The 21,292-nt window shown below is 39.9% G+C and overlaps 1 protein-coding gene across 1 annotated transcript in view; it reads right to left on the bottom strand.

Moving 5' to 3' along the window:
- Pik3c2g (phosphatidylinositol-4-phosphate 3-kinase catalytic subunit type 2 gamma) overlaps positions 1-21,292 on the bottom strand; it is a 221,596-nt gene that overhangs the window by 134,168 nt on the left and 66,136 nt on the right. Inside the window, exons 14-16 of the mRNA XM_051173115.1 lie at positions 13,697-13,811; positions 10,723-10,853; positions 3,401-3,589 (exon numbers count right to left, since the gene is read on the bottom strand). Coding sequence (XP_051029072.1) covers positions 3,401-3,589; positions 10,723-10,853; positions 13,697-13,811 — 435 coding nt within the window. The remainder of the gene's footprint in view (positions 1-3,400; positions 3,590-10,722; positions 10,854-13,696; positions 13,812-21,292) is intronic.

The raw sequence follows: 21,292 nt of genomic DNA, 5'->3' as shown, positions 1-21,292 counted from the left end.
TTATTTGTTTTTAATTTATTCTTCTCTCTTATATTACATCCTAACAGCAGTTTCGCCTCCCTTCCCCCACCCACCTACCGCACTGAACTGTTTTTTCTTCCGGATCCACCCCTCTTGTACCTCCCCTCAGAAAGGAGCAGGTCTCCCAGGGTCATCAACTCAATACAGCATAACAAACTACAATAAGACCAGGTACATACATTTTCACATCAAGAATGGACGAGGCGACCCGGTAGGATGAAAAGGACACCAAGGGCAGGCAACAGAGTCAGAGACACCCCAGACCCCACAGTTAGAAATCACAAGAACACCAAGCTGCACAGCCATAACTTGTGTGCGGAAGACCTGTATGAGGCCCATGCAGCTCCCTGATCTCTGTGAGCCCACATGGGTCCAGGTCAGTTGATTCTGTGTGCCATGTTCCTGTGGTACCCTTGACCCCTCTGCTTCCTCCAGTCCTTACTCCCCATCCTCCACAGGACTCTGCAGCTGTGCCTAATTATTCCGCAATATAGGCTTTTAAGTAGCAAAGCTCAAATTTTAACACTTGGCTGGTGGTGCTGTTTGGGAGGTTGCAGAATCTAATTACTGTGGGCAGTCACTGTGGGCAGGATTTGAGGCTTTGAAGCCTGCCCTTACTTTTCTGTTCTTTCTCTGCTTCTTAATGGCCAGGTCAAACTCAAATTCCTTCAGGCCTCGCCTTCCCCTCCCATGACTATTCTGTTGCTCTGGAACTGTAAACCAAAATAGTCCTTCTCGCCTAAGTTGCTTTTTGTTGGGAATGTCCAACAGGAAGGCCATTAATACAGCAGGAGGCTGTAAAGCTGAAGTCCAGGGGGCAGGCTCTTTCTGTACCAGTGCCTACATTTAATTCTCAGGCCTTCAGTGTACCAGGTCATAGGGTGTGAACCTCCGTGTTCACACATGTAAAATTAGAAAAATAACAATGTTTACTTCTTAGACTTCTTATTGTGGGCATTGAAGAAGATAATGCTAATGATTACTAAATTACAAATTTGGTCTCTACACTAAAAATTAGAGTCAAGTAGATTTTCAAGACCTGTTTAGGCAGAGAAGATATAGGATAAACTTTTAGGCATCAGAGAATATAGAAATCAATCCAGTAAAATATCTCATTTTAAAGCCAGTAATCAGAATTACTAATTTTTTTTCCTGAGAAGATCTCTAGGACAATATCCCATGCACTTTTTGAAAAGCAGTGACATTTAAAGTCATGAGATAGTGTGTAAACCAAGGTGACTCTTAATGAAACCAGCCTGTTTGGAAGACTTAGAAAGTTATCCCAAAAGTCAAACTCCAAAATCTTCCATAGCATTTCTGGTTAAAGTATTTTTTAACAGAGTCGTTCTACGTAGGTTAAGACTGACCTAGTACTCTGCAGGCTAGACTTTCATAGATGGCAATCTTCCTGCTTCAGATTCCCAAGCGCTAGGACTAAGGTGTGTGTGCCAGCACACCTATTTTATATTGGTGAAAGTTTAAAGCTGTGTTTTTCTTTAAAGTATTTTTTAAAATTTGTGTGTTTGTGTGTGTGCACATGTGTATGTGCACTTGTGTGTGCACTTGTGTGTGTGTTTGTGTGTGCACTTGTGTGTGTGTTTGTGTGTGTGCACATGTGTATGTGCACTTGTATGTGTCTACTTGTGTGTGTGCACATATGTGTGCACTTGTGTGTACACTTGTGTGTTTGTGTGTGTGCACATGTGTGTATGTGTGTTTGTGTGTGTGCACATGTGTGTGTGCACTTGTGTGTGTGGTGTGTGCACTTGTGTGTGTGTGTGTGGTGTGCACTTATGTGTGTGTATACGTGTGTGTGTGTGTGTGTGTGTGTGGTGTGACTGTGTGTAACTGCTACCTCATGCACATGGAGGTCAGAGAACAACTTTCAGGAGTCACTCCTCTTCTACCACCTTTACATGGATTCCAGCTGTCAAATTTGTTCAGTTTATCAGATTTGATGGCAAGCATTTTTATACACTGAGCCATCATGATGGTCTGAAAAACTGTTTTTCAAACTATAATTTAAATGTAATTTAATTTGTGTAGTTACAACTGCATTCAGATCACACACACACACACACACACACACACACACACACACACACACACACCTGCCCTGACTCTGCATCACCACTGACGGGCTTCCTTTGTTAGATTTGTTCATTTTGCACAGCTCATACAAACGTGAGGGTGTAACTCATGGTCTTTGGTTGGTGGCTTCTTTCATTTAGAATGCTGTTTTCAAATTTGCCCAAGTTGTTACCTATGTTAGTATTATTCTTTTCTTATGACATTACACAAAGCACCTTTCATTTATTTATTGGTGGACACTTGGGTTGCTTGTACATTTTTATGTATTTTGTGGTCTGTGACGCTCTCAATAGTTATGTAGGGGTTTTGAGTGGGCGTAAGTTTTGCTAGTCTTGGGTATAAAATTAACAATGGGATTACTGGGTCATACTGTACTTCAGTGTTTACCTGTAAAGAACTGTCGAGCTGGGCTCTGCATATGTCTACACCTGTCTCACATCTCCGCTTCACAACGAGGTTCTGCTTTCTCTACATCTTCTTTGATGCTTTACACTTTTTGATTATTGTCAGTTCTGGTGACAGAAGCATCTGTGATTTCCTGGTTTCCTTTCTGTGTTTTCCCAATAGCCAATAATACCAAATTAAGTGTCTTTTCATGTACTTATTGAATATCTGTATAGTTTTCTTGAAGATGTGTTTGTCAGATCTGTCACTCATTTTAAAGGTGGGTTACTTACCTTTTTCGGTTGCTCTACTTTTAGTCTGCATATATTTCACATACAATTACCTTACTAAGTAGAAGATGTGTCGATGTTTTCTTCTCCTCTGTAAGTTGCTATTGTCAGGCTTTGAACCAATTTTCTGTTCATTAGTCAATGTGGGGATGATGGGGGGAATAATTGTGCTGTTGTTTTAAGTCGTCAGCAAAAAAGTGACTAGAATTTCGCCAGGTGATGATTGAGCTTTGTCTCGTTTTATATTTTAGTGAGAAGTAGAGGCGAAGACTGTGGTGCAGGCATTTTATTTATGAGGTTAGACCTCACTGTTCATGCCAGGCTGGCGCTGACTTGACAGCAATTCTCCTGCCTCAGATACCCAACTGTTTTTCTGTAAGAGAAACTGGACTCCTCACTTAAGTTACTACAACCATTAATTGGGCTTTATCTTTAGTGTGAAGATACAATTAAAGACTAAAGTGTTTGAAAGTTATGTGCACAGTTTGCATTTATCCAGAAATAATATCCATAGCTACTGAAATTGGAAACCAAATAGCTGTGTAATTAATTGCATATGTTTTCCAGTGGTCCCTAGCACATATCAACATGCATTTTGCTATGTTAAGTCTTACCTGGAAGTCAAAAGACCAAGTGCTTCCAATGGGTGAGAAAATGTCCACCTTCTCAAGATGGCATGCATTTCAGAAACTGTTCCTTCATCCCATCCAGGGGCGCTACCCAAAACCAGAGGAAGGGAGGAGTTTTCATTATCGCAGTAGAACCGATAAAACCACAGGTATCTTCTCTTCTCCCCAGAAAGTCTGAAAATACAGATTGAAAATTAGTTTTTGAGCATTGTTTTAAATGTAAATGCACAGAACAAAACCTTCTGTGTGTTTTTTTGTTTTTGTTTTTTTTGTTTTTGTTTTTTTTTTTTTTTTTTTTTTTTTTTTTTTTGTATTTTGGTTTATATTGGAAAACTGGTCCTCTATCATGAAGCAGTCTGATAGTTTATTCTATCAGCTTATTTTCTGCCGAAAATAAGTGTATTCTTTGCTGAAAACATAAAAACCACCTGCATTTTGTGGCATTCACATTTTTTCTACCCTCTTATCATTGCTTTAAAAATATTTCATTTTTGTGGGCAAAGCATCTGTCTCATCCAGGGCAGGTCACATGTGTCTTGTAACTCAATCTGAGGGGAAGTCTTATTTCCCTGTTCTTCCCTTACAAAAAATCAGTAGAGAGGCAAGTGGGTATGTGAAGGAAAGGCATCACCTAACTTCTCAGAGCTGTTCCACCAGAGTCCCAAGTTAGCCAAATTTCCACCACAGTTAGCTCTTTGCCTAACTTCACAAAGATCTCGGCTGGTCCCTGGGTGACAGAGTTCAATGAAATTTGGCGTGAACACATCCCTGATAACACTTTCTTACTTGATCCACCTGAATAAGAGACCTAACTTCTGGGTCGTTTATCATAATGCTCTCAGCCCAACGAACTTGTTCAGAGAACAGTACCCTAAGAGGACATCTGTTACATGACCATTTCTTTGTCCACCTTTGACCTTTGCCTTGCCCAAACAATAATCCATCTTATCTTGAATCAGCCAAAACTTCTGAGGAGAGTATGAGAAATATTAGATGATCGGAGAGGCAGAAGTCCCTGTCACCTGTGATGAAATCATTGACATGTCCAGATGACTTTTATAACAGGCCTATATTCTTTTGTTTGTTACTGTTTTCCCCATCAGTATTAAGACCGTGGGATGTGTTGCTCTGGTTAACTTTCTTCTGTAGCCCTGAGTGGTGCCTTTCCCCCATGCTGCTTCTCAGGAAGCAGAATTTACATAAAAGAAAACAGAGAATCAGTTCAATGAATTTTGACAAATGAATTTGCCAACTAGCAACTTCATTCCTGTCAATGTACAAAACCATTCTTTTTCCATGTTGCCAGAGGCAAGCACGGGGTTGATTTCCTTCACTCTGGATTAATATAATCCTTTATTTATGGCTACTTTCACTCAAAAATGATTTTGAAATTATCTGTATTGTTGAGTGTGTCCATAGTCCATTCTCTATAATTAGTGGCTATTATTCTCTTGTGTGAATACAATACAATTTCCTTATGTAATCTTTTCTTTGGTGGCCATGAGTTATTTCCTTTTTTGAGAGGCATTATAAATCAAAGTGCCGGGAATACACACATGGAAGCTTTTTAATGGTTGTATTTTCTTCCTCTGCAGATAAGTCACTTGTGTACATGTGAAAGGGAAGAGTCAATTTCCAGAGGTGCCTGTACGGTTTCACATTCTTACATGGAGATTGTGAGACTTTCCATTGAACCACATTCTTGACAATTATTAATTGATTTTGTGTCTTTTATTGGTGCTATACTTTCTAATTGCTGATAATGGTTCCAAGTTTCCATTTACTTCATTTACTTATTGTATAGATATATATACTTTTTTATGCTGTGTCTCCTAGATTTCACAAGATATCTGAATGGATTATTTAGGTTTATTTGTATTTTTACCTGTACTGAAACAACAGTTTCATTATATAAATGTTTTGGACACATTTTCCCAGAATATCTTTCATATTTAGATCTTAATTAATGTTTTTGATAAACAGTTTTAAACTTTAGTCAAACTCTATTTTTCTCTATCTGTCCATCTGTCTGTCCCCCCTTTCTCTGTTTCTCTCTCTCTCTTTCTGTCTATCCTAACATCCATTCTAAGAAAGCCTTTTCATCCTACATTTCACATTTAGAAGATTTAGAAGATCCATCTTAGTTTTCATCTTATTCTTCCTCCCTACTATTCTTAGTTGCCTTCTACTCCACAAGAGTAGCCATTGCAGCCAATTCTCTCTTCAGTAATCATCTTGTTATCTTTGTAAAACACACATTGACCTTATAAGTGGTCCAGGTCACGGGTTCTGCCATGAATGCTGCTGCTCTCCCTATTTGTTTAAGTCATTGTCATCTTTTACAATAATTTCTGAATGCACATGAGATCAGAGGCTGGGGATTCCTAACTTATTTTCCCAGTTCTTTCTACTATTTATATGTGTGGAATAACTTTAAAAATTGGATTTGTGAAGCTTTCCTATTTTTCCTTAGTGCTACTATATTGAAATCATTGTCTGCTTCTTAAATCTCTGAATTTATTTAAATTAACTATCACTCCAATGTAGCCTATAGCTATATTATCTGGATAATCAATTTTTTTTTATAAATTGACTACATGCTAGATAATATCCAAGATCATTTTCTAGTTAACAACCATTAGGCATTAGGCATACTATACTGATGAGAACATCGTCCTATCTCTTTGGTATTGCATGAATCAGTTTATCAGTATGTCCCGCTGGAGTGTTAATTACAGGTAATCTAGTCTGATCCTTCTGGGATCTCATGTTATGATACATTAGGTCAGGTTTAGAACAGTGCATGTCCATAGATATTCTACAGTAGACTTACTGCTAGTATGCATCTTTTTGGTTCATTTATCAAACATCTGGTATGTGTTTATGGTCAGAATTTCTGTTCTTCGGTTTTGCTCAACTTCTAAAGTCTAATCTTCTGTCTCCTTGCAGGGCATGGAAGGATGCCTGGTCATAAATAGTAACTAAATGCTCCAGTGCAGATGCCCTAGACTTCCTATCATCCTTCTGCCAATGTTGCATTCTGAAGTTTCTGGCTATGTTATTATCATGAGTCTCTGATCTCCACCCTTTCCTGTTAAAATAACAAGACTACACAGTGTTCTTTGCAAAAAATTCTTCATCTCAATGCTTATAGAAATTCATGTCTGAAAACAGAATTGCATCCTGTGAATTTTGCTTGTGTTAAAATTCTTTAAGTCCCCAGGAACCATCTGGTCTCAGGTATAAGTCATGCAGAAGCAGACTAATTTCAAAATGAATTTTTTTTTAGATATTTTATCCTTCAGCTTCCCATATAGGGGACATGGTTGACATGAAGCTACTACTTTCTTTTCTGTTTTTGCAATTAGCACAAGAACCTTTGCAATGGATCTTGAGTCTGAATTTCCTGACTCTGATTACATGAGGCTAATTTGAAAGAAGAGATAATTAACTCAGCCAGTAAATGATAAAGCATTAAGTGATTTAAGTCACCAAACTAAATGCTATTTGGAAACTCCACACACTGAAGGCTGTGATCCATCTGTTCCTACAGTCCAGAGTGAGTCTATGCGGCACATGAATAATTATATTTAAGTGAAACAGAAGGGAATGTTGTTTCATTAATGTATGCAATTAACATAAACATAATCTGAAGCAGAAAGACAAGTAGAATTCAAATGGGATCGTTAATTAACTGTTAACATGTATGTCTTAATGAATTTTTATGTGTATGTCTGTGTGAGTCTATGGTGTGTGTGTGTGTGTGTGTGTGTGTGTGTGTATGCATGCGCGCGCGCGTGCGCACAAACATGTGCGTGCTCACATGCCTGTGTGCTCATGGGAACCAGAAGAGGGTTTTGGATTTCCTGGAGCTAGCGGTATTTGAAGTTGTAAGCACCCTGACACATACACATACACAGGTGCTGGGAACTGAACTCAGAAAGAGAGTGATTGTTGAGTCCCAAATGAATCATCTTTATCAACCACCCACTACCGCCTGACTCAGGGAGCATCAGTGGGAAGAAATTAAAACATCTAAGACTTAGGGACAGAGAGCCAAGTTGTGGAATGCTGTTTCCTGGATTTCACATGGCTGTTGCACTCCTGAATTCAAAGCAGCCATGGAGCTAGTGAAAAACCTTAACATTGATGGTGGAGATTCCATACCACATCCCCACTGAGGATCAATTAGCCCTGCACATTTACTGGGGGTGTGACTCATTCCTTTCTGAGACTGCAGCTATTGATAAGTTTCCAGGGCTCTAGTGTCTGGTTCCCATATTCATGGACACAGGGTCAGCACTGGTAAGACTTAGTGGATGTATGTATGTATGTATGTATGTATGTATACACACACAAACACACACACAGGAGAACATGTTAGGGGTTTTGAGAGAGCTGGAAGAGGTGGAAATGATCCAATTTCTTTATACGTTTAAATTCTCAAAATAAAAGTTATAATTCAAAAACATTAAAAGTAAAATTAAACACCACATACTTGGGGTCCATTAAAAAGCACAAACACCTGAAATTTAAATGAATATATCTAGTTAGAAGGTCTGATCCTTTTGCTTTAAGATGTTTAAAACTTTGTAATATCATCACCTTTTTATTTTAAAATCTCTTGTTTTATAGCAACACATTGAACACTGTTCTTATGTGGCACACTTTTTAAATGTAGAACTCTTGTGGTTTTTCATGTGGTGCAGTGACAACCACATGAAAAGAGATTGTCAGTGTTTGTGTTTTGAGGACCATGAGACTCCTCCATCATCTTTAAGTCCTAAAGACAGCTTTGCAGGGTGGATGCTGTATAAGGATGCCTCAGTCTTTATAGGCCACACATTATATAGGAAAAACGAGTGGCTAGGATTGGGAACATAACAATAAGTAAAACACAACAAAACCGGGATTGGTAATTCTTGTTCTCCTCGTTCTAGAAAAGGAGTGATAAGAGTTAAGTGTGAATGAGATTGGTGACAACAGAGTAGCAATTGTGGCTGCAGACAGGAAGATATTTCATTAGGTGAGTGGTCAACCAAGGCCCCTTGTGAGAGATGGCATTTGAGAGACAGCTTAAAAGGGCAATGTGATCCACTCATGTAAAGAATTTAAGAAAGAGTAATTCAGAAAACTAAACACCCAATCGGAGTTTCAGGGCTGGAGAGCGAGCACCACAGGGAAGCCTGTGAAGGAGAATTACATCACCAGTTTGAAGCGAATGAAACCATCGGTGGTGTGGGCTGAAACTAGAGCAGGACTCAACATTGGCCACAGCTGAACTGGACGTTCATGTTTGGGCTCCTCCAGTGATCAACTTAAACCCTGGCCTTCTCCATTGACATTTCTTGGCTTCTCAGGGGCCACATTTCCAAATTCTAATCAGTGTCTTGCATTTTGAACTGTGGATATATGTTTCTCCCAAATCTAGCCTCTACTCCCAAAGTCCATTGCTCCCGTCTTGCAAAACTCCCAAAGCCTTGCCTAGAAACCCACATTAGCTCCCTGCTTGCTTTTTGGACTATTGTTTTCATTTATTCTTTAATTCATTCTTAAATTTGTGTTTACAGGGATCACATTAAAACTATAACTCAGACTAACGTGATATGTACTCACTCATATATGGATTTCAGATATAGATGTGGATAACTAGCCTAAAATCCATACTGCCAGAGAAGCTAGGAAACAAGGAGGACTCTAAGAGAGACATATGTGGTCCCTCACAGAAGGGGAAAGGCACAAGACCTCATGAGCAAATTGGAAGCAGGCACTGTGGGGTGGGAAATGGGTGGTGGGAAAGAGTTAGGAGAAAGAGAAGGGGAGAAGAGGAGGGGAGAGGAAGACATGAGGGAACAGGAAATTGAGTCTGGGGAAGAATAGAAAAAAGAAGAAAAGAGATACCATAATAGAGGGAGCCATTATAGGTTTAAAGAGAAATCTCACACTAGGGAAATGTCCAGAGATCCACAAGGATGACCCCAACTAACAATCTAAGCAATAGTGGAGAGGCTACCTTAAATGCCCTTCCCTGATGATGAGATTGATGACTACCTTATATGCCATCCTAGAGCCCTCATCCAGTAGCTGATGGAAGCAGAAGTAGACATCCACAGTTAACACTAGCTGAACTCCTGGAATCCAATTGCAGAGAGGGAGAAGTGATGAGCAAAGGGGTAAAGACCAGGCTGGAGAAACCCACAGAAACAGCTGATCTGAACAAGGAGGACCTCATGGACCCCAGACTGATAGCTGGGAAACCAGTATAAGACCAACCCAGATCCCCCGAATGTGAATCTCAGTTAGGAGCCCTGGGCAGTCAGTCTAAGGGACCTCTGACAATGGAACCAGGATGTATCCCTAGTGCAGGAACATATTTCAGGAGCCAATTCCTCATGGAGGGATACTGCTTTAGCTTAGAGACATGAGAGAAGGCATAGGCCCTCCCCTGAATGATTTGACAGACTTTGATGATCTCTCATAGAAGGCCTTATGCTCCCTGGGGAGTGGGTGGGGGATGGGATGGGGGATGGAATGGGGGGATTTCTTGGGAGGGTTAGGAGAAAAAATAAAGAAAAAAAATTTATAACTCCTCTGTTTAAATTATATTTTTTCTTGACATAAGATGTTCTGTGTTATACATAGTATCACAATGTGGTCCAAGCTACGTATAAGTATATACGGATGCATATATGCATGTGTGTACAACTTCCTGAGTTTGTGCTTTTGCCTTATTTATGAATTAGCACAGTTGATAAGCTGTGGCTCAGATATTACCAGGCAGCAAGCATAAACGCCAGTAATTATTTTGTAGTTCCAACAAAATTTAGAGAATTGCTGGTTAACCCAATGTAAAAATTCCTTACTAGCTGACCTAGTGTTTATTAGAGATGATTTATTTCTGTTCTTTTAAATATCTGCCATGATAATTAAATTCCAACTTCCCTTCTTTCTAAAACAGTTTCCTAGAATGTATTGAGTGATAGCTGAGCAATGTTTTCCCCCCCTCTGAGATGTGATGCTGTCTACCTCATCAGTCTGCCTTTAGTACTTTGAATTGAATTATTTCTAATGCCATACCGTTCCTTAATCTAAAGGTAAAGTTGCTAAAACCCCATCAGACATCTCTGTAAATGAGGCAAAACCACTTCATAGTTTGTCCATGTTAACCGATCGTCTAGCATCGGTTGCCTCAGGGTAAGAGGACTGCACGCAACCGCGGGAGCCCTCTCGGAAGATATGGGTGTTTGCAGTGTGGCTGATTAGAGCATGAGAACACAGAGAATCATTCTCAGGCCTGGCTCACTCACAGCAAGGGAGTCTGCTTCTGGGAAAGTCTGGCAATGTGTTTTAAACACTCTCTTGGTGGTTCTTCAGCGTCGGTTCCGATCTCCTCAGAATCGGGATTAATATACTCCCACCCGGCAGCTGGAAAGTCAATCTGAAACAAAGAAGTGGTTTTCTGTGTACTACACATAGCATGCAAATAACATTTATCATTTCATAATATTTACTTTGGATTTGTAGAAATGAAAGAAAACAGTAATTTCTATTTTGTGCTTTTCATTGTTTTAACATAATTTTAAGAAGAATCATTAGAGCTTGGAGCTGCTGTCTAATAAGCCGGCATCAGTTACCTGCGGTGTTGTGGCGTAAGGATAACAATCTATGAAATTTCCACAAAGTTATGTGTTTCTTTTCCATGGGAGTTTAAGAACCTTTCTTTTCTATACCTCACCTTTCTGGTGTCTGTCATCAAGTGAAGAGACCCTGAATATTAGCCCCGTGCTGGTTTCCTAGCTTAGTCACCAGGAGGAGCTGCAGGAAACAGTACTGGGTAAGTGCAATGCCTCTTTCTCTGGAAGATGGGTGAAACTAGAGATTCTCACAATACGTTAAGGAAGTCAGTCTCGGGAGGGCAAACATGCTTTCTCTCAGAACGTGTTGTGTGTGCTTGGAAGGGTTGAGGAGACAACGATAGGCAGATCTCTGGGTTAGGGGTGCACATTGACTAGCCAGCCTAGCCCAGTTGGTGAGGTCCAGGGCAGTGAGAAACGTATCTCAAGAATCAAGGTGAGAGGCTCCGGAGAAACGAGGTCGAGTTGACCCCTGGCTTTTACATGCATGTGCACACATACGCTCCTGCACACATGCACACAGCCTGATAGAGTCGTTCCAATGAATCACATGCATGTGCAAGCAACAAGATGAGGACCCCTAGGAAAAGGCAAGCAGAAGTCTGCCCGTGCGTTTCCACTCTGAATTAGCACCCGCTTCCCTTGTCTGCTGCTTCCGTTCACTTCCCCAGTCTTGGGATCTGGAGAACAATTCTCTGTGACTCCTCACACCCCTTTCCTAGTTGGGTGGCTGCCCTGTGGCATTTGCCATTCACATCGTAAGGACGCACAGAGGTCAAAACAGGAGGCTAATGATTTATTTAATGCCTTGATGTTTTCTGTTAGAGAGCTGAGACTATGCATTTCCCCAATGCCAGCCTGATGTCTTTCCCTCCGACCCACACCTATTTCCTGACATAACACTGGTTCTAGGACCTGCTTTTAAGCTTTTATTTATTTATTTATTTATTTATTTATTTATTTATTTATTTATTTTTACCATCTCTGAATCTTGTGTGTATGTGGGTTCATGCATGTGAGGGTTCATATGTGTATGCATGTGGAGGCTAACATACAAGGCCACGTGCCATTTCTCAAGCACTACCCAGAAATTATGTTGAGGCGAGGTCCGCCACTAGCCTGGAATCCACCAATTCAATTAAACAGACTGGCCACTGAAGTCCCAAGGATCTACCTTCTCATTGCCCAAGCACTCTAGATTGCAAGCTTATGGCACAGAGTCAGCCATTTTTTCACGTGGATTCTGGGTACAGATGTCAGTTCTCATACAAGCACTTTTCAAGTAGAGTCAGCCCCTAAAATTCCTTCTCGAACCAATTTCTTACTTTACAATATAGCAGAAAGCCTGACATGTGGTGCTTCGGATTCTTAAATTAGGGGGCTTAAAGGTATCCTTATTGGTTCTTCAGCAACAAGCTATCCACTTTATCAAAATGGAAGGGCACTTTAAAACTAAAGTGTGCTAACTCCTACTTGCTAAGCATGAGAATATTTATGAGGTTTACGGTAGATTTCCATACTGGATTTCCATACGTGCTGTTACAACACAGCACGTGCCAGTCGGTCCGGCACATCCGGACCTGGCACACCTGTTTCTTGGCATCAAGCTGGTGGGTACTGTTACTCAGTGGTTCCTGGAAGGGCTTTCTCTGCCCTGAAGTGAAGTCACATTTTTGTAGAATTCATTCTTTTCTGTCTTCAACATCTTTTTGTGCATATTTCTAAACCTTACCCCTTACACCCCCTTACCTCATAGCTGTAAGCTGGGACTCTATGATTGTTATCTTCAACATGATGATAAGTAGAAGGCAATTTTGGTCCCAGAGTACATTTGACAACATCTGGGGGCAGTTTTTGACTTCCAGAACTGGGAAGTGGATACTTATACTGGTTAGAAATCTGCTAGGCTGCTGAGCATCCTACCATGCACAGGGATGGAACCACAAAGAAGTAGCTAGTCCAAAATGCTACCAAGACGGAGAAACTGTGTTCTGGAGGATGCTGCCCAGCTTCCGTAGAGATGGAAAGTCCACGCCCCTGAATCTCTACATAGCACTGCATCTGTGTTGCTGATCTCTAGTCAATATGGCTAGATGGACCCCAGACATGAGCAAATGAGGTGCTGCCAGAAGCGTGAACCAAAGCTGTAATCATTGAACACTTTTCTTTCACCATCACAAATCACAGAGAGTAGAGATGCATTAAGACAAAAAGGTACAAAAAATACTCTCTTCCGACCCAGTCACTGAAGAAAGACGCCAGTAGAAGATATTTTAGTGATGTGTGACAATGCAAAAATCACCTGTAAGGTACTGGGTTAATAATATACAACAGTGTCATTTTAGACAATAGGAAGAAGGATTGGATACATTTAAGGAGATTGTTGATAACAAGACTTCTCTGCCATCCTTCAGGATGATGAAGAAATGCATTGTATCACTATTATATAAGCTGACAGAAAAACGGCTTAGAGAGTACTGGGCATTAAACAAAAGATACAGAAGACATCCAGATCTAGGCTAGGCTGAAGGAAGGGAACATGTATAATGTGTGACCCTGGAAGAAATTGTTTCTGTAACTGGTCACCTCATTGCCTAACAACCTGCATATTTTGTGTGCAAGTTGAATCTCATAGCTTGACACTTACCTGCAGGGTCAGTGGGGAAGGCTGGCTCCCATCCCATACTCCCGGAGCTATCATTTCTATGGGAGGCTCACTCTGGAATGTCATGCTGAATAGTCTAGACCCCAGCATAGACTTTCTGAAAAAGATAACACGTACAGACAGACAGGAGTCACTTTATAAGAGGAAAGCTATGCATGTCTGCACATGCTTATTCTGGGATGGAAAGCTGCACTTATTTCTGTAGCTTCATTCAGTAGCTAGAGGAGAAATAAAGTATCCCACAAGTCCAGACACTGATTAAGAGCTCACTGCTAACTTGGCAAATGCAAGGGCATTTTCAAAGACACTGCTTTTTTCCCATGTGTGGCTATTTTTACAGTAGTTCCTAGCAGGCATGTGTTAGTGACTGCTATCAATGGTGATGACTAAGTGGAATTAGGCGTTTCAGATTTGCACTCTGGACTTTGGGGTGCCTGAACTCAGGACGGATAGTAGCTCTTCAAAGGGTATTTTTCTCCCTCCCCATGGAGTAACTAATTTCCTTGGGCATTTAAAGATTCTAAATTTATAGGAAGACAATATTTAAATTAGCACAGCATATGAGCTGCAGAATCAAAATAGTTGTAGGACTTCACAAGAGAAATGTTCTTTTATATATAAATAGAAAGAATTTTTCATGTTCAGAATCCTTAAAAATCGGTTGTAAATTATCATAGTAAATGAGAAAGCATACAGGAAATGCTTTTAACCAGGGAGGAAACCACAAAGGTTTCCAATGGCTGCAATAACATCTAAATCCACAGATCTTTGTACAAAAATAATTAAGTGGTACCTGTGTACAAATTAGAATATTGGTACCATATTCCAACCATTAACTAAGAATAGTCTTTGATTTCAACATACCAAACCAGAAAATAGGCTATTTGACAAAAATAAATGTAAGCTTATTATAAATCATCTTTGGTACCAACCAATTCAGGAATTGGCAGAAAAACTCAGATGGTTCTTGGTGGCTGAGATAACCTACCTCAGGCCAATCCAGTACCCCTAGCTATACTGGGAGATCCCTAAGGAGCTGTACTATCCAAGAGCTTCTGACAGACCAAGTAGCTACAAGCTTTGAAGGTGACTGTGGTCTGGGGTGGGGGTCAGAGGTAGCAGACTACAGGATCTTTGTAGTTTTTCCTTTCCTGTCTAACCCTGTTTGCACTTTCATCTTGTTAGGAAGAGAGGCAGCATGTAAGAAAGCTATTTAAGTGACTAGGCATTTTTATCCAAAAGAGATTTCATACTTCAACCAGCCAGTACTTGGCTGTAAGTGGAGAGGCTTTTGCCCTCATTACTTGCAGGATAGAGCTCATGAGAAGTTAGTTGTATTTTTACACCTGCATTTGAAAAATGTGTTATATTTGTGATTTTACTGTACTATTATGTCTTTGCCACATTTAAAGCAAAACACATTTGATGTGTCTGAGCTGGTTTCTATCCATCAAGAAAGAATCTAAGGATGTCTGTGCTTTCTGACCTTAGCTTGATTATATTGGAAGAGTCTTCTCAGCCTCTACTCTCTGGCACAGGATGCAGAATGAAGTCAGAACTCTTGCTGTAGAAGTGGGGCATGCAGAGCTCAGGAAAGGGGGCATAAAGAATATGAAAGTCCAGATGGACAGTGGAGGGTAATGGTATACAAACTTTAATGATGGGAGATGTCATTCTGTAAATATTTCCCTTATTGATTAATGAATAAAGCCCTGTTGGCCAATAGGAAAGCAAGGTAGGCTGGACTAGGAAACAAGGAGGATTCTGAGAGAAGAGAGGAGGTACAAGATGTACAGACTTGAGAGAGAAAAGGTCAGGACCATCTCTCTGGTAAGATAGACCACGTGGAAACACTTACATTTATAGAAATTGGTTAATATTTAAAACAAAGCTAGCCAATAAGAAACAATAGTAACAGGCCAACAGTTTTATATCTAATACAGCATCTCTGCGTGTTATTTGGGGCTGACACAGCTGTGGGACCAGGCTGGTGGGAAAACTGCTTGTAACAACATGGCGTCTGCAATGTGGGTACTAAGAACTTCCACTTAAAACTTAACAAAAGCTTAAGAAAGGATTTTAAAAACAAAATAATAGAGACAAAGAAGTCTTCTTGGTAGCGGCATTTTTTTTTTCTTTTTTCTTTTTTCTTTTTCCTTTTTTTTTGGGGGGGGGGTTTGGTTTGGGCTCTGTTTTGTTAGAGACCAGCAGAGATTTGCATGGATCCTTTAAGGGAGTTTTCCTGACTCAGCATAAGCAGCAAACCCTGTTAACAACTGAACGGTGTGTGCAAGAGTTGGCAATGGCAGTGACCACATCTCCATGCCAGCAGCATGATGCTTGATGGCAGCATAGACCAAGGCGGTGAGCATAGCTCTCAGTGCTGATGGTAAATGTACCCCCGCCATCTTGGATAGACTAAAACAGCTGTGGCTTTCATTTAGCAATGTTTACCAGATAGTCTCGTGGCCAGAAAAAGATAAAGATTTACAGTAAAGACAGATTCGGATAAAGAAAAACCTCTAAAGGTTTACAGTATGTTTTAAGGCTTGGGAGATAAAAAGAAACAGGATAAACTGGTTTGAAAAAAATAGAAAGACAGTATATGGGCGTGGTGGCACAGGCCTTTAATTTCAGCACTTTGAAGACAGAGGTGAGCAGATCTCTGTGATTTCTAAGTGAACTTGGTGTGTAGAGTGAATTCCAGGGCATCCAAAGTTACAGAGAAAACCTGTCTCAATAAATGAAAAAACAGATGTAAAAGAAAAAGAGTAATAAAAAAAAAAACACATAAAAAATAAAAAATACACAGAGAGTCTGGATACTGTATGCTATTGTGTTGTCTTTGAATTGCTTAGTGGCTAAAGAAGGAACAATTGTTACAATACATTTGATTATCAATGCTGCTGAATTAATTTATATATTTTAAAAACGCTTTGACTTCAAAATTTAAGTGTAAGGACAGGTTACTTGAGAAAAGAATTTCTGCACAGAAAATGAAAAGCTGTGGATTCCTTCCAGACTAACAAGGTTTGATCAAGCAAGTCCCCCTGAAGCAGTGTCCCAGGTGATTCAACATTCTAAACAGCTGGGACAAGGCAGCCTTGCAGACCACTATAGCCAGGATTTCTGTTTCTTCTTAGGATCCCCAAGACAGCGCCCCCTACCAGCATGAAGCAGTTTGGAAAGAATGATGCCCAAAATCCCCAAATACTGTTTATATTTGTTTCCACTTATATGGGGTTGGTTATAAATAGTTATAAATGATCACAACCAATCTCTTTTTCTGTGGTAAGAAGGGGATTATGGTATAGAAATGAATACTTTGTTTTGGAATGGATTTTCATTTATTGATACAAACTTAAGGTCAATTTTGTGATAAGTATATTTCTCTTCCTGTTTAGGTATTGCATTTATATAGCTCATTTTAAAATGTAATATATAATTTAGTTCAAATTATAGATAGTTACCTAATAGTCAAAACTTATAGTTAAGTTAGTTAGGATTTCTAGACACACAGAGATATATTTTAAATGGATAGGCATTCTTCAAACTTTTCAAAAGACCTACAAAATATGGCATTTAAAATGGTTTAGGGTTTTTCTTGACAGTGAGACACTGCTGCTCTGGCAATACCAGCTGCTTCATAAAGGAAGATGGACATCTAAGTAACTCCTTATGGAGTTCACTTCCAATATGGCAAGACTAGCCATTTGGGCAAGATACTGCTCTCATCTGGACTGTTTGACTTTATGCTGTGTAAACTGGACATGCAGGACCCACAGAAAAGTGACTGCTGAAACAAGATGGACATTGCTGTAGGGTTCCTGCTTCATGGAAGAGTCTGCCAGACAGTCTGCAGGACACAGAGAAAAGTGACTGATAAACTGCCAACACAGGTGGGACAGTTTGAAATATTCTGCTTTGCTGAGGAGTCTGCCAGACACACTATGGCCTATGGGCTGAAGATGGAACATTACAGAAGAACTTCAGGTGACTGACCAGGTAGCAAGATGTCTCTGTCATTTCTAGAGTTTATATATTGTCCTTCTGTGGTCTTTGATGGCGGTGAAGACAGATAGTTATAGTTAGTTTCACTTAATTAGGATTAAGTTACATATAAGACTTTAGACTCACAAAGATAGGGCAGATGATGGAATATTTTCTTTAAATCTTGCTAATTGTTAGTGGACTAAATATTGTTAACAATAGTTCTTATTTGTCAACTGTTTTTAAAATATATTTTACTATGTTAAAATTAAAACCCTTTTTTTATTTAGACAGAAAAGAGGAGATGATGGGAGATGTCATTCTGTAAATATGTTTTTCTTATTGGTTAATGAATAAATCTCTGTTGGCCAGTAGGAAAGCAATTGGACTTGGAGACAAGTGGGATTCTTGGAGGAGAGAGGAGGGTCAAGATGTAGTGACTTGAGAGAGTAGAGGTGGGATCCTCTCTCTGGTAAGATAAGACTATGTGGAAACACATTAATAGAAATTTGTTAATATTTAAGACAGCTAGGCAATAAGAAATACTAGTAACAGGTCAACAGCTCTATATCTAATAGTGTCTCTGTGTGTTATTTGGGGCTGACATGGCTCAGGGATCAGGCTGGTGGGGAAATTGCTTATAACACTTGAATGTCTTTTGAGGGTCCAAAAATGTGTGGCATTGTTTTGGAGATGATTGTTTGCTTATCCTTAAGGAGCTTATTTTCATGTAATAGACTGGAATAAACAACATGTCTGGAAAATGATTAGTAGAAATGAGGAATACAAAACATATCTGAAGAGTATTAGTGGCTTCAGGAGATGGGGACTTTCCCTAGAATTTCACTGGCCATGAGAGCACTAGGAATTAGACCTGACTAGTCACTGAGGATGTTGTTATGTTGATCCATTTGGAAAAAGCTTCTTTTTAATATTAGTGTTTCATCTACATCTGTAACTCCAATACTAGGGGACTCAATAGCCCTTCTATGGGGGCCAGGCACTCAAGTGGTACACAGACATACATGAATGCAAAATATCCATACACATAAATTAAAATATAATAAGTTACCATGGTGAAAATATTTATTAGTCTGTAATACACACACACACACACACACACACACACACACACACACACACACACACACACGTCACAAAGGCAGTCTACATACATTATACTTTGTATTAGGATGTCTGGAGCTTGCCTGAATCAGCCAGCCTTTATTAACTAAGCTTCTTGGAATTTATTGGACAAAATTGATGTTTTTAAAACATTCTCACCATGTGGTGGCTCTTCTGGAAGTGCAGGAGGCTTTCAGAAGGACTGTAGGGAGACACTACCTAGACCTGACCACATGATCACAAACTCCCACTACCGAGCATGCCTGAAGTATCCATCACCCCTACCTATGCTTTGAGGGCTTTAAAAGATATGGCACATTTAGGAGTTAGACTCCACTATTGTTCATACAGTTTTAGGGTATTTCTCCCAGCATATCCCTAAGGTCTTTCAAACTTGATTATTAGTTCAATGATTAAAAATTTCAACCCCAAATATGCTGGATTGTGATTCCCTTACCCTGCAACAAAATAATGATGATTATTGTGTTTAATGACCAGGAGTTATTCTGTCACTTCCCAGCATCTGGAGCCAGAGTACCTAGAGGATTAAGTCACTGGGTGGCCAGATGAACCAGAGGAACTGATGTGATGAAATCCTTTGAGTGCCTGAGAGTTCTTGGGTTCATATCTAAAAGGACAGCCCTTGTAATGCCGAGGTCAGAGCCTGTGTAGGGTGCACCTTTTTACAGTGCATTCATGGAGGAGGATGTGGCATCTCAAAGCAGCAAGGTAGGCAGTTAAAGACAGAAAAAGCTAAGACAAGGACTCAGCCCTGAACTCTGGTTTTGGTCTATTTTTAAACTGTTTGACGACTTACATCAGGACCACCTTTCCACACAGCTCACTGCCGAGTGTGGCAACTGGGCTGAGGGCTTCTCATGGACCAGAAGAAAACCAATGAGCTTAAACAGCACAACTTCTGTTTACCACTTAATTCCAAAACAGAGTTGAAATGAGCAGCTCAGCATTAACAGCTCAGGAAATTGTCCAAGGAATAAAATTGTTTAGAGATCAAGAATGATTTGGGGTCATGTTTGAAATTCTGCAAATGATTTTTATTTTTAAGACTTTAATTCACCCCATGAGTTTTGAAAATACTGTTTCTCTCAAAAAATAAGACAAAATAAATGGAAAAAAGAATAACTGACTTAGAATCTTTGGGGGATACCTGGGATTTGTGTTTATATTATAACATTCAAGAAAATGCTATTGTTCAGTCAAGGTAGGAAATATTTTTCCAAGAATCTTCTACAAAAAAAAGGCTAAGTAGCAATTACACTATTTAATTGTGAACTTAAATTGGGGCTGGAGTTCTTGGACATTGTTGTGCTGAAAGAAAGCTGGCCTGGCTGCAGTAGGAGAGGAACTAGCCCACTGTGAATGCAGATGCAGGAACAATCTTGTCTACAAAAGAAGCTTACATTACTTCGTCCACCAAACATTTCCTTTGGATTTGAGATGTTTTTCTTTCGATGCTTGCAAATGTCAAAGCCTGTTTTTATGTGTAGACATTAACTAATGCATCCCTCATAGGTACATACAAGCTTAATCACCATTGTTTTTTTCTTTCCAAAAGCCCACTTGAGGGGAGGGGGTGGGATAAAGAGACAGAACGCCTCCAGGAAGCTATTCTGAGGTCATGTGCATGTTGGGAACAATATCAATATAAGTGGTCATTACAACTGCACACAGCTGGTGAGGGGCAATTCAAACTATAATAAGAGATTCAATATCAAATGTTTATGGGCAAGGGTCATCCTGTGAGTGGAAATGGAGGCACAATACTACTTTTCTATGATATGAGAATATCTACAGGGAATAAATTGAATAAGATTTGCTGCAAATTGTAGTGAGGTGCAAAATGGAGTTTGTGGCTGTGTCTCAACAGTCACACCTGATGGATTTCTGATGTCTTAGAACACCCTGCATTTCTTTCGATTGTTTATCCCAGGGGAGATGGAGATTTTTCTGGTTTTGATGAGAAACAGACTACTGGGAGTATATTTTCAAATGCTTGTTGAAATAATCATATTAGTTTGTTGTGTTTTCTGATGCGGCATCATCATTACTTTACATTCTTTTCCTTGCAAAATCATCGCACATTGGATCAATCCCAGATAATTGCTTCCCGCAGACGCCCATGCTGGAAGACCATTCCCTGCAAACAGCTGTCAGTGATGCACGTCCACACAGAGCCAGCATTTGTCCTGGCATCCCTGCATGTGGCAGGCTGGTGAGGAGAAACAAGGGCACCGAATGGATGCTCTTTTCAGTTAATGATTGGAAATGTGGCTTTACAAGAGTACTGGACGCGTTTATATCTAAAATTCTGCAGATGAAACTGCAAATAAACTCTCTCATGGGGCAAAGGACACCTCGCCTGTGCAGGGTTTCTTATGGATGGTCACGGATGCTCTTAGTGCTCAAGTCAGATATTTGAAATGTCTCCTAACAGCAGCAGAC

The sequence above is a fragment of the Phodopus roborovskii genome, unplaced genomic scaffold, assembly GCF_943737965.1.
Source record: "Phodopus roborovskii unplaced genomic scaffold, PHOROB, whole genome shotgun sequence".
In the NCBI taxonomy this organism is placed as follows: Eukaryota; Metazoa; Chordata; class Mammalia; order Rodentia; family Cricetidae; genus Phodopus; species Phodopus roborovskii.
This window is presented reverse-complemented; position numbering and strand designations above follow the sequence as displayed.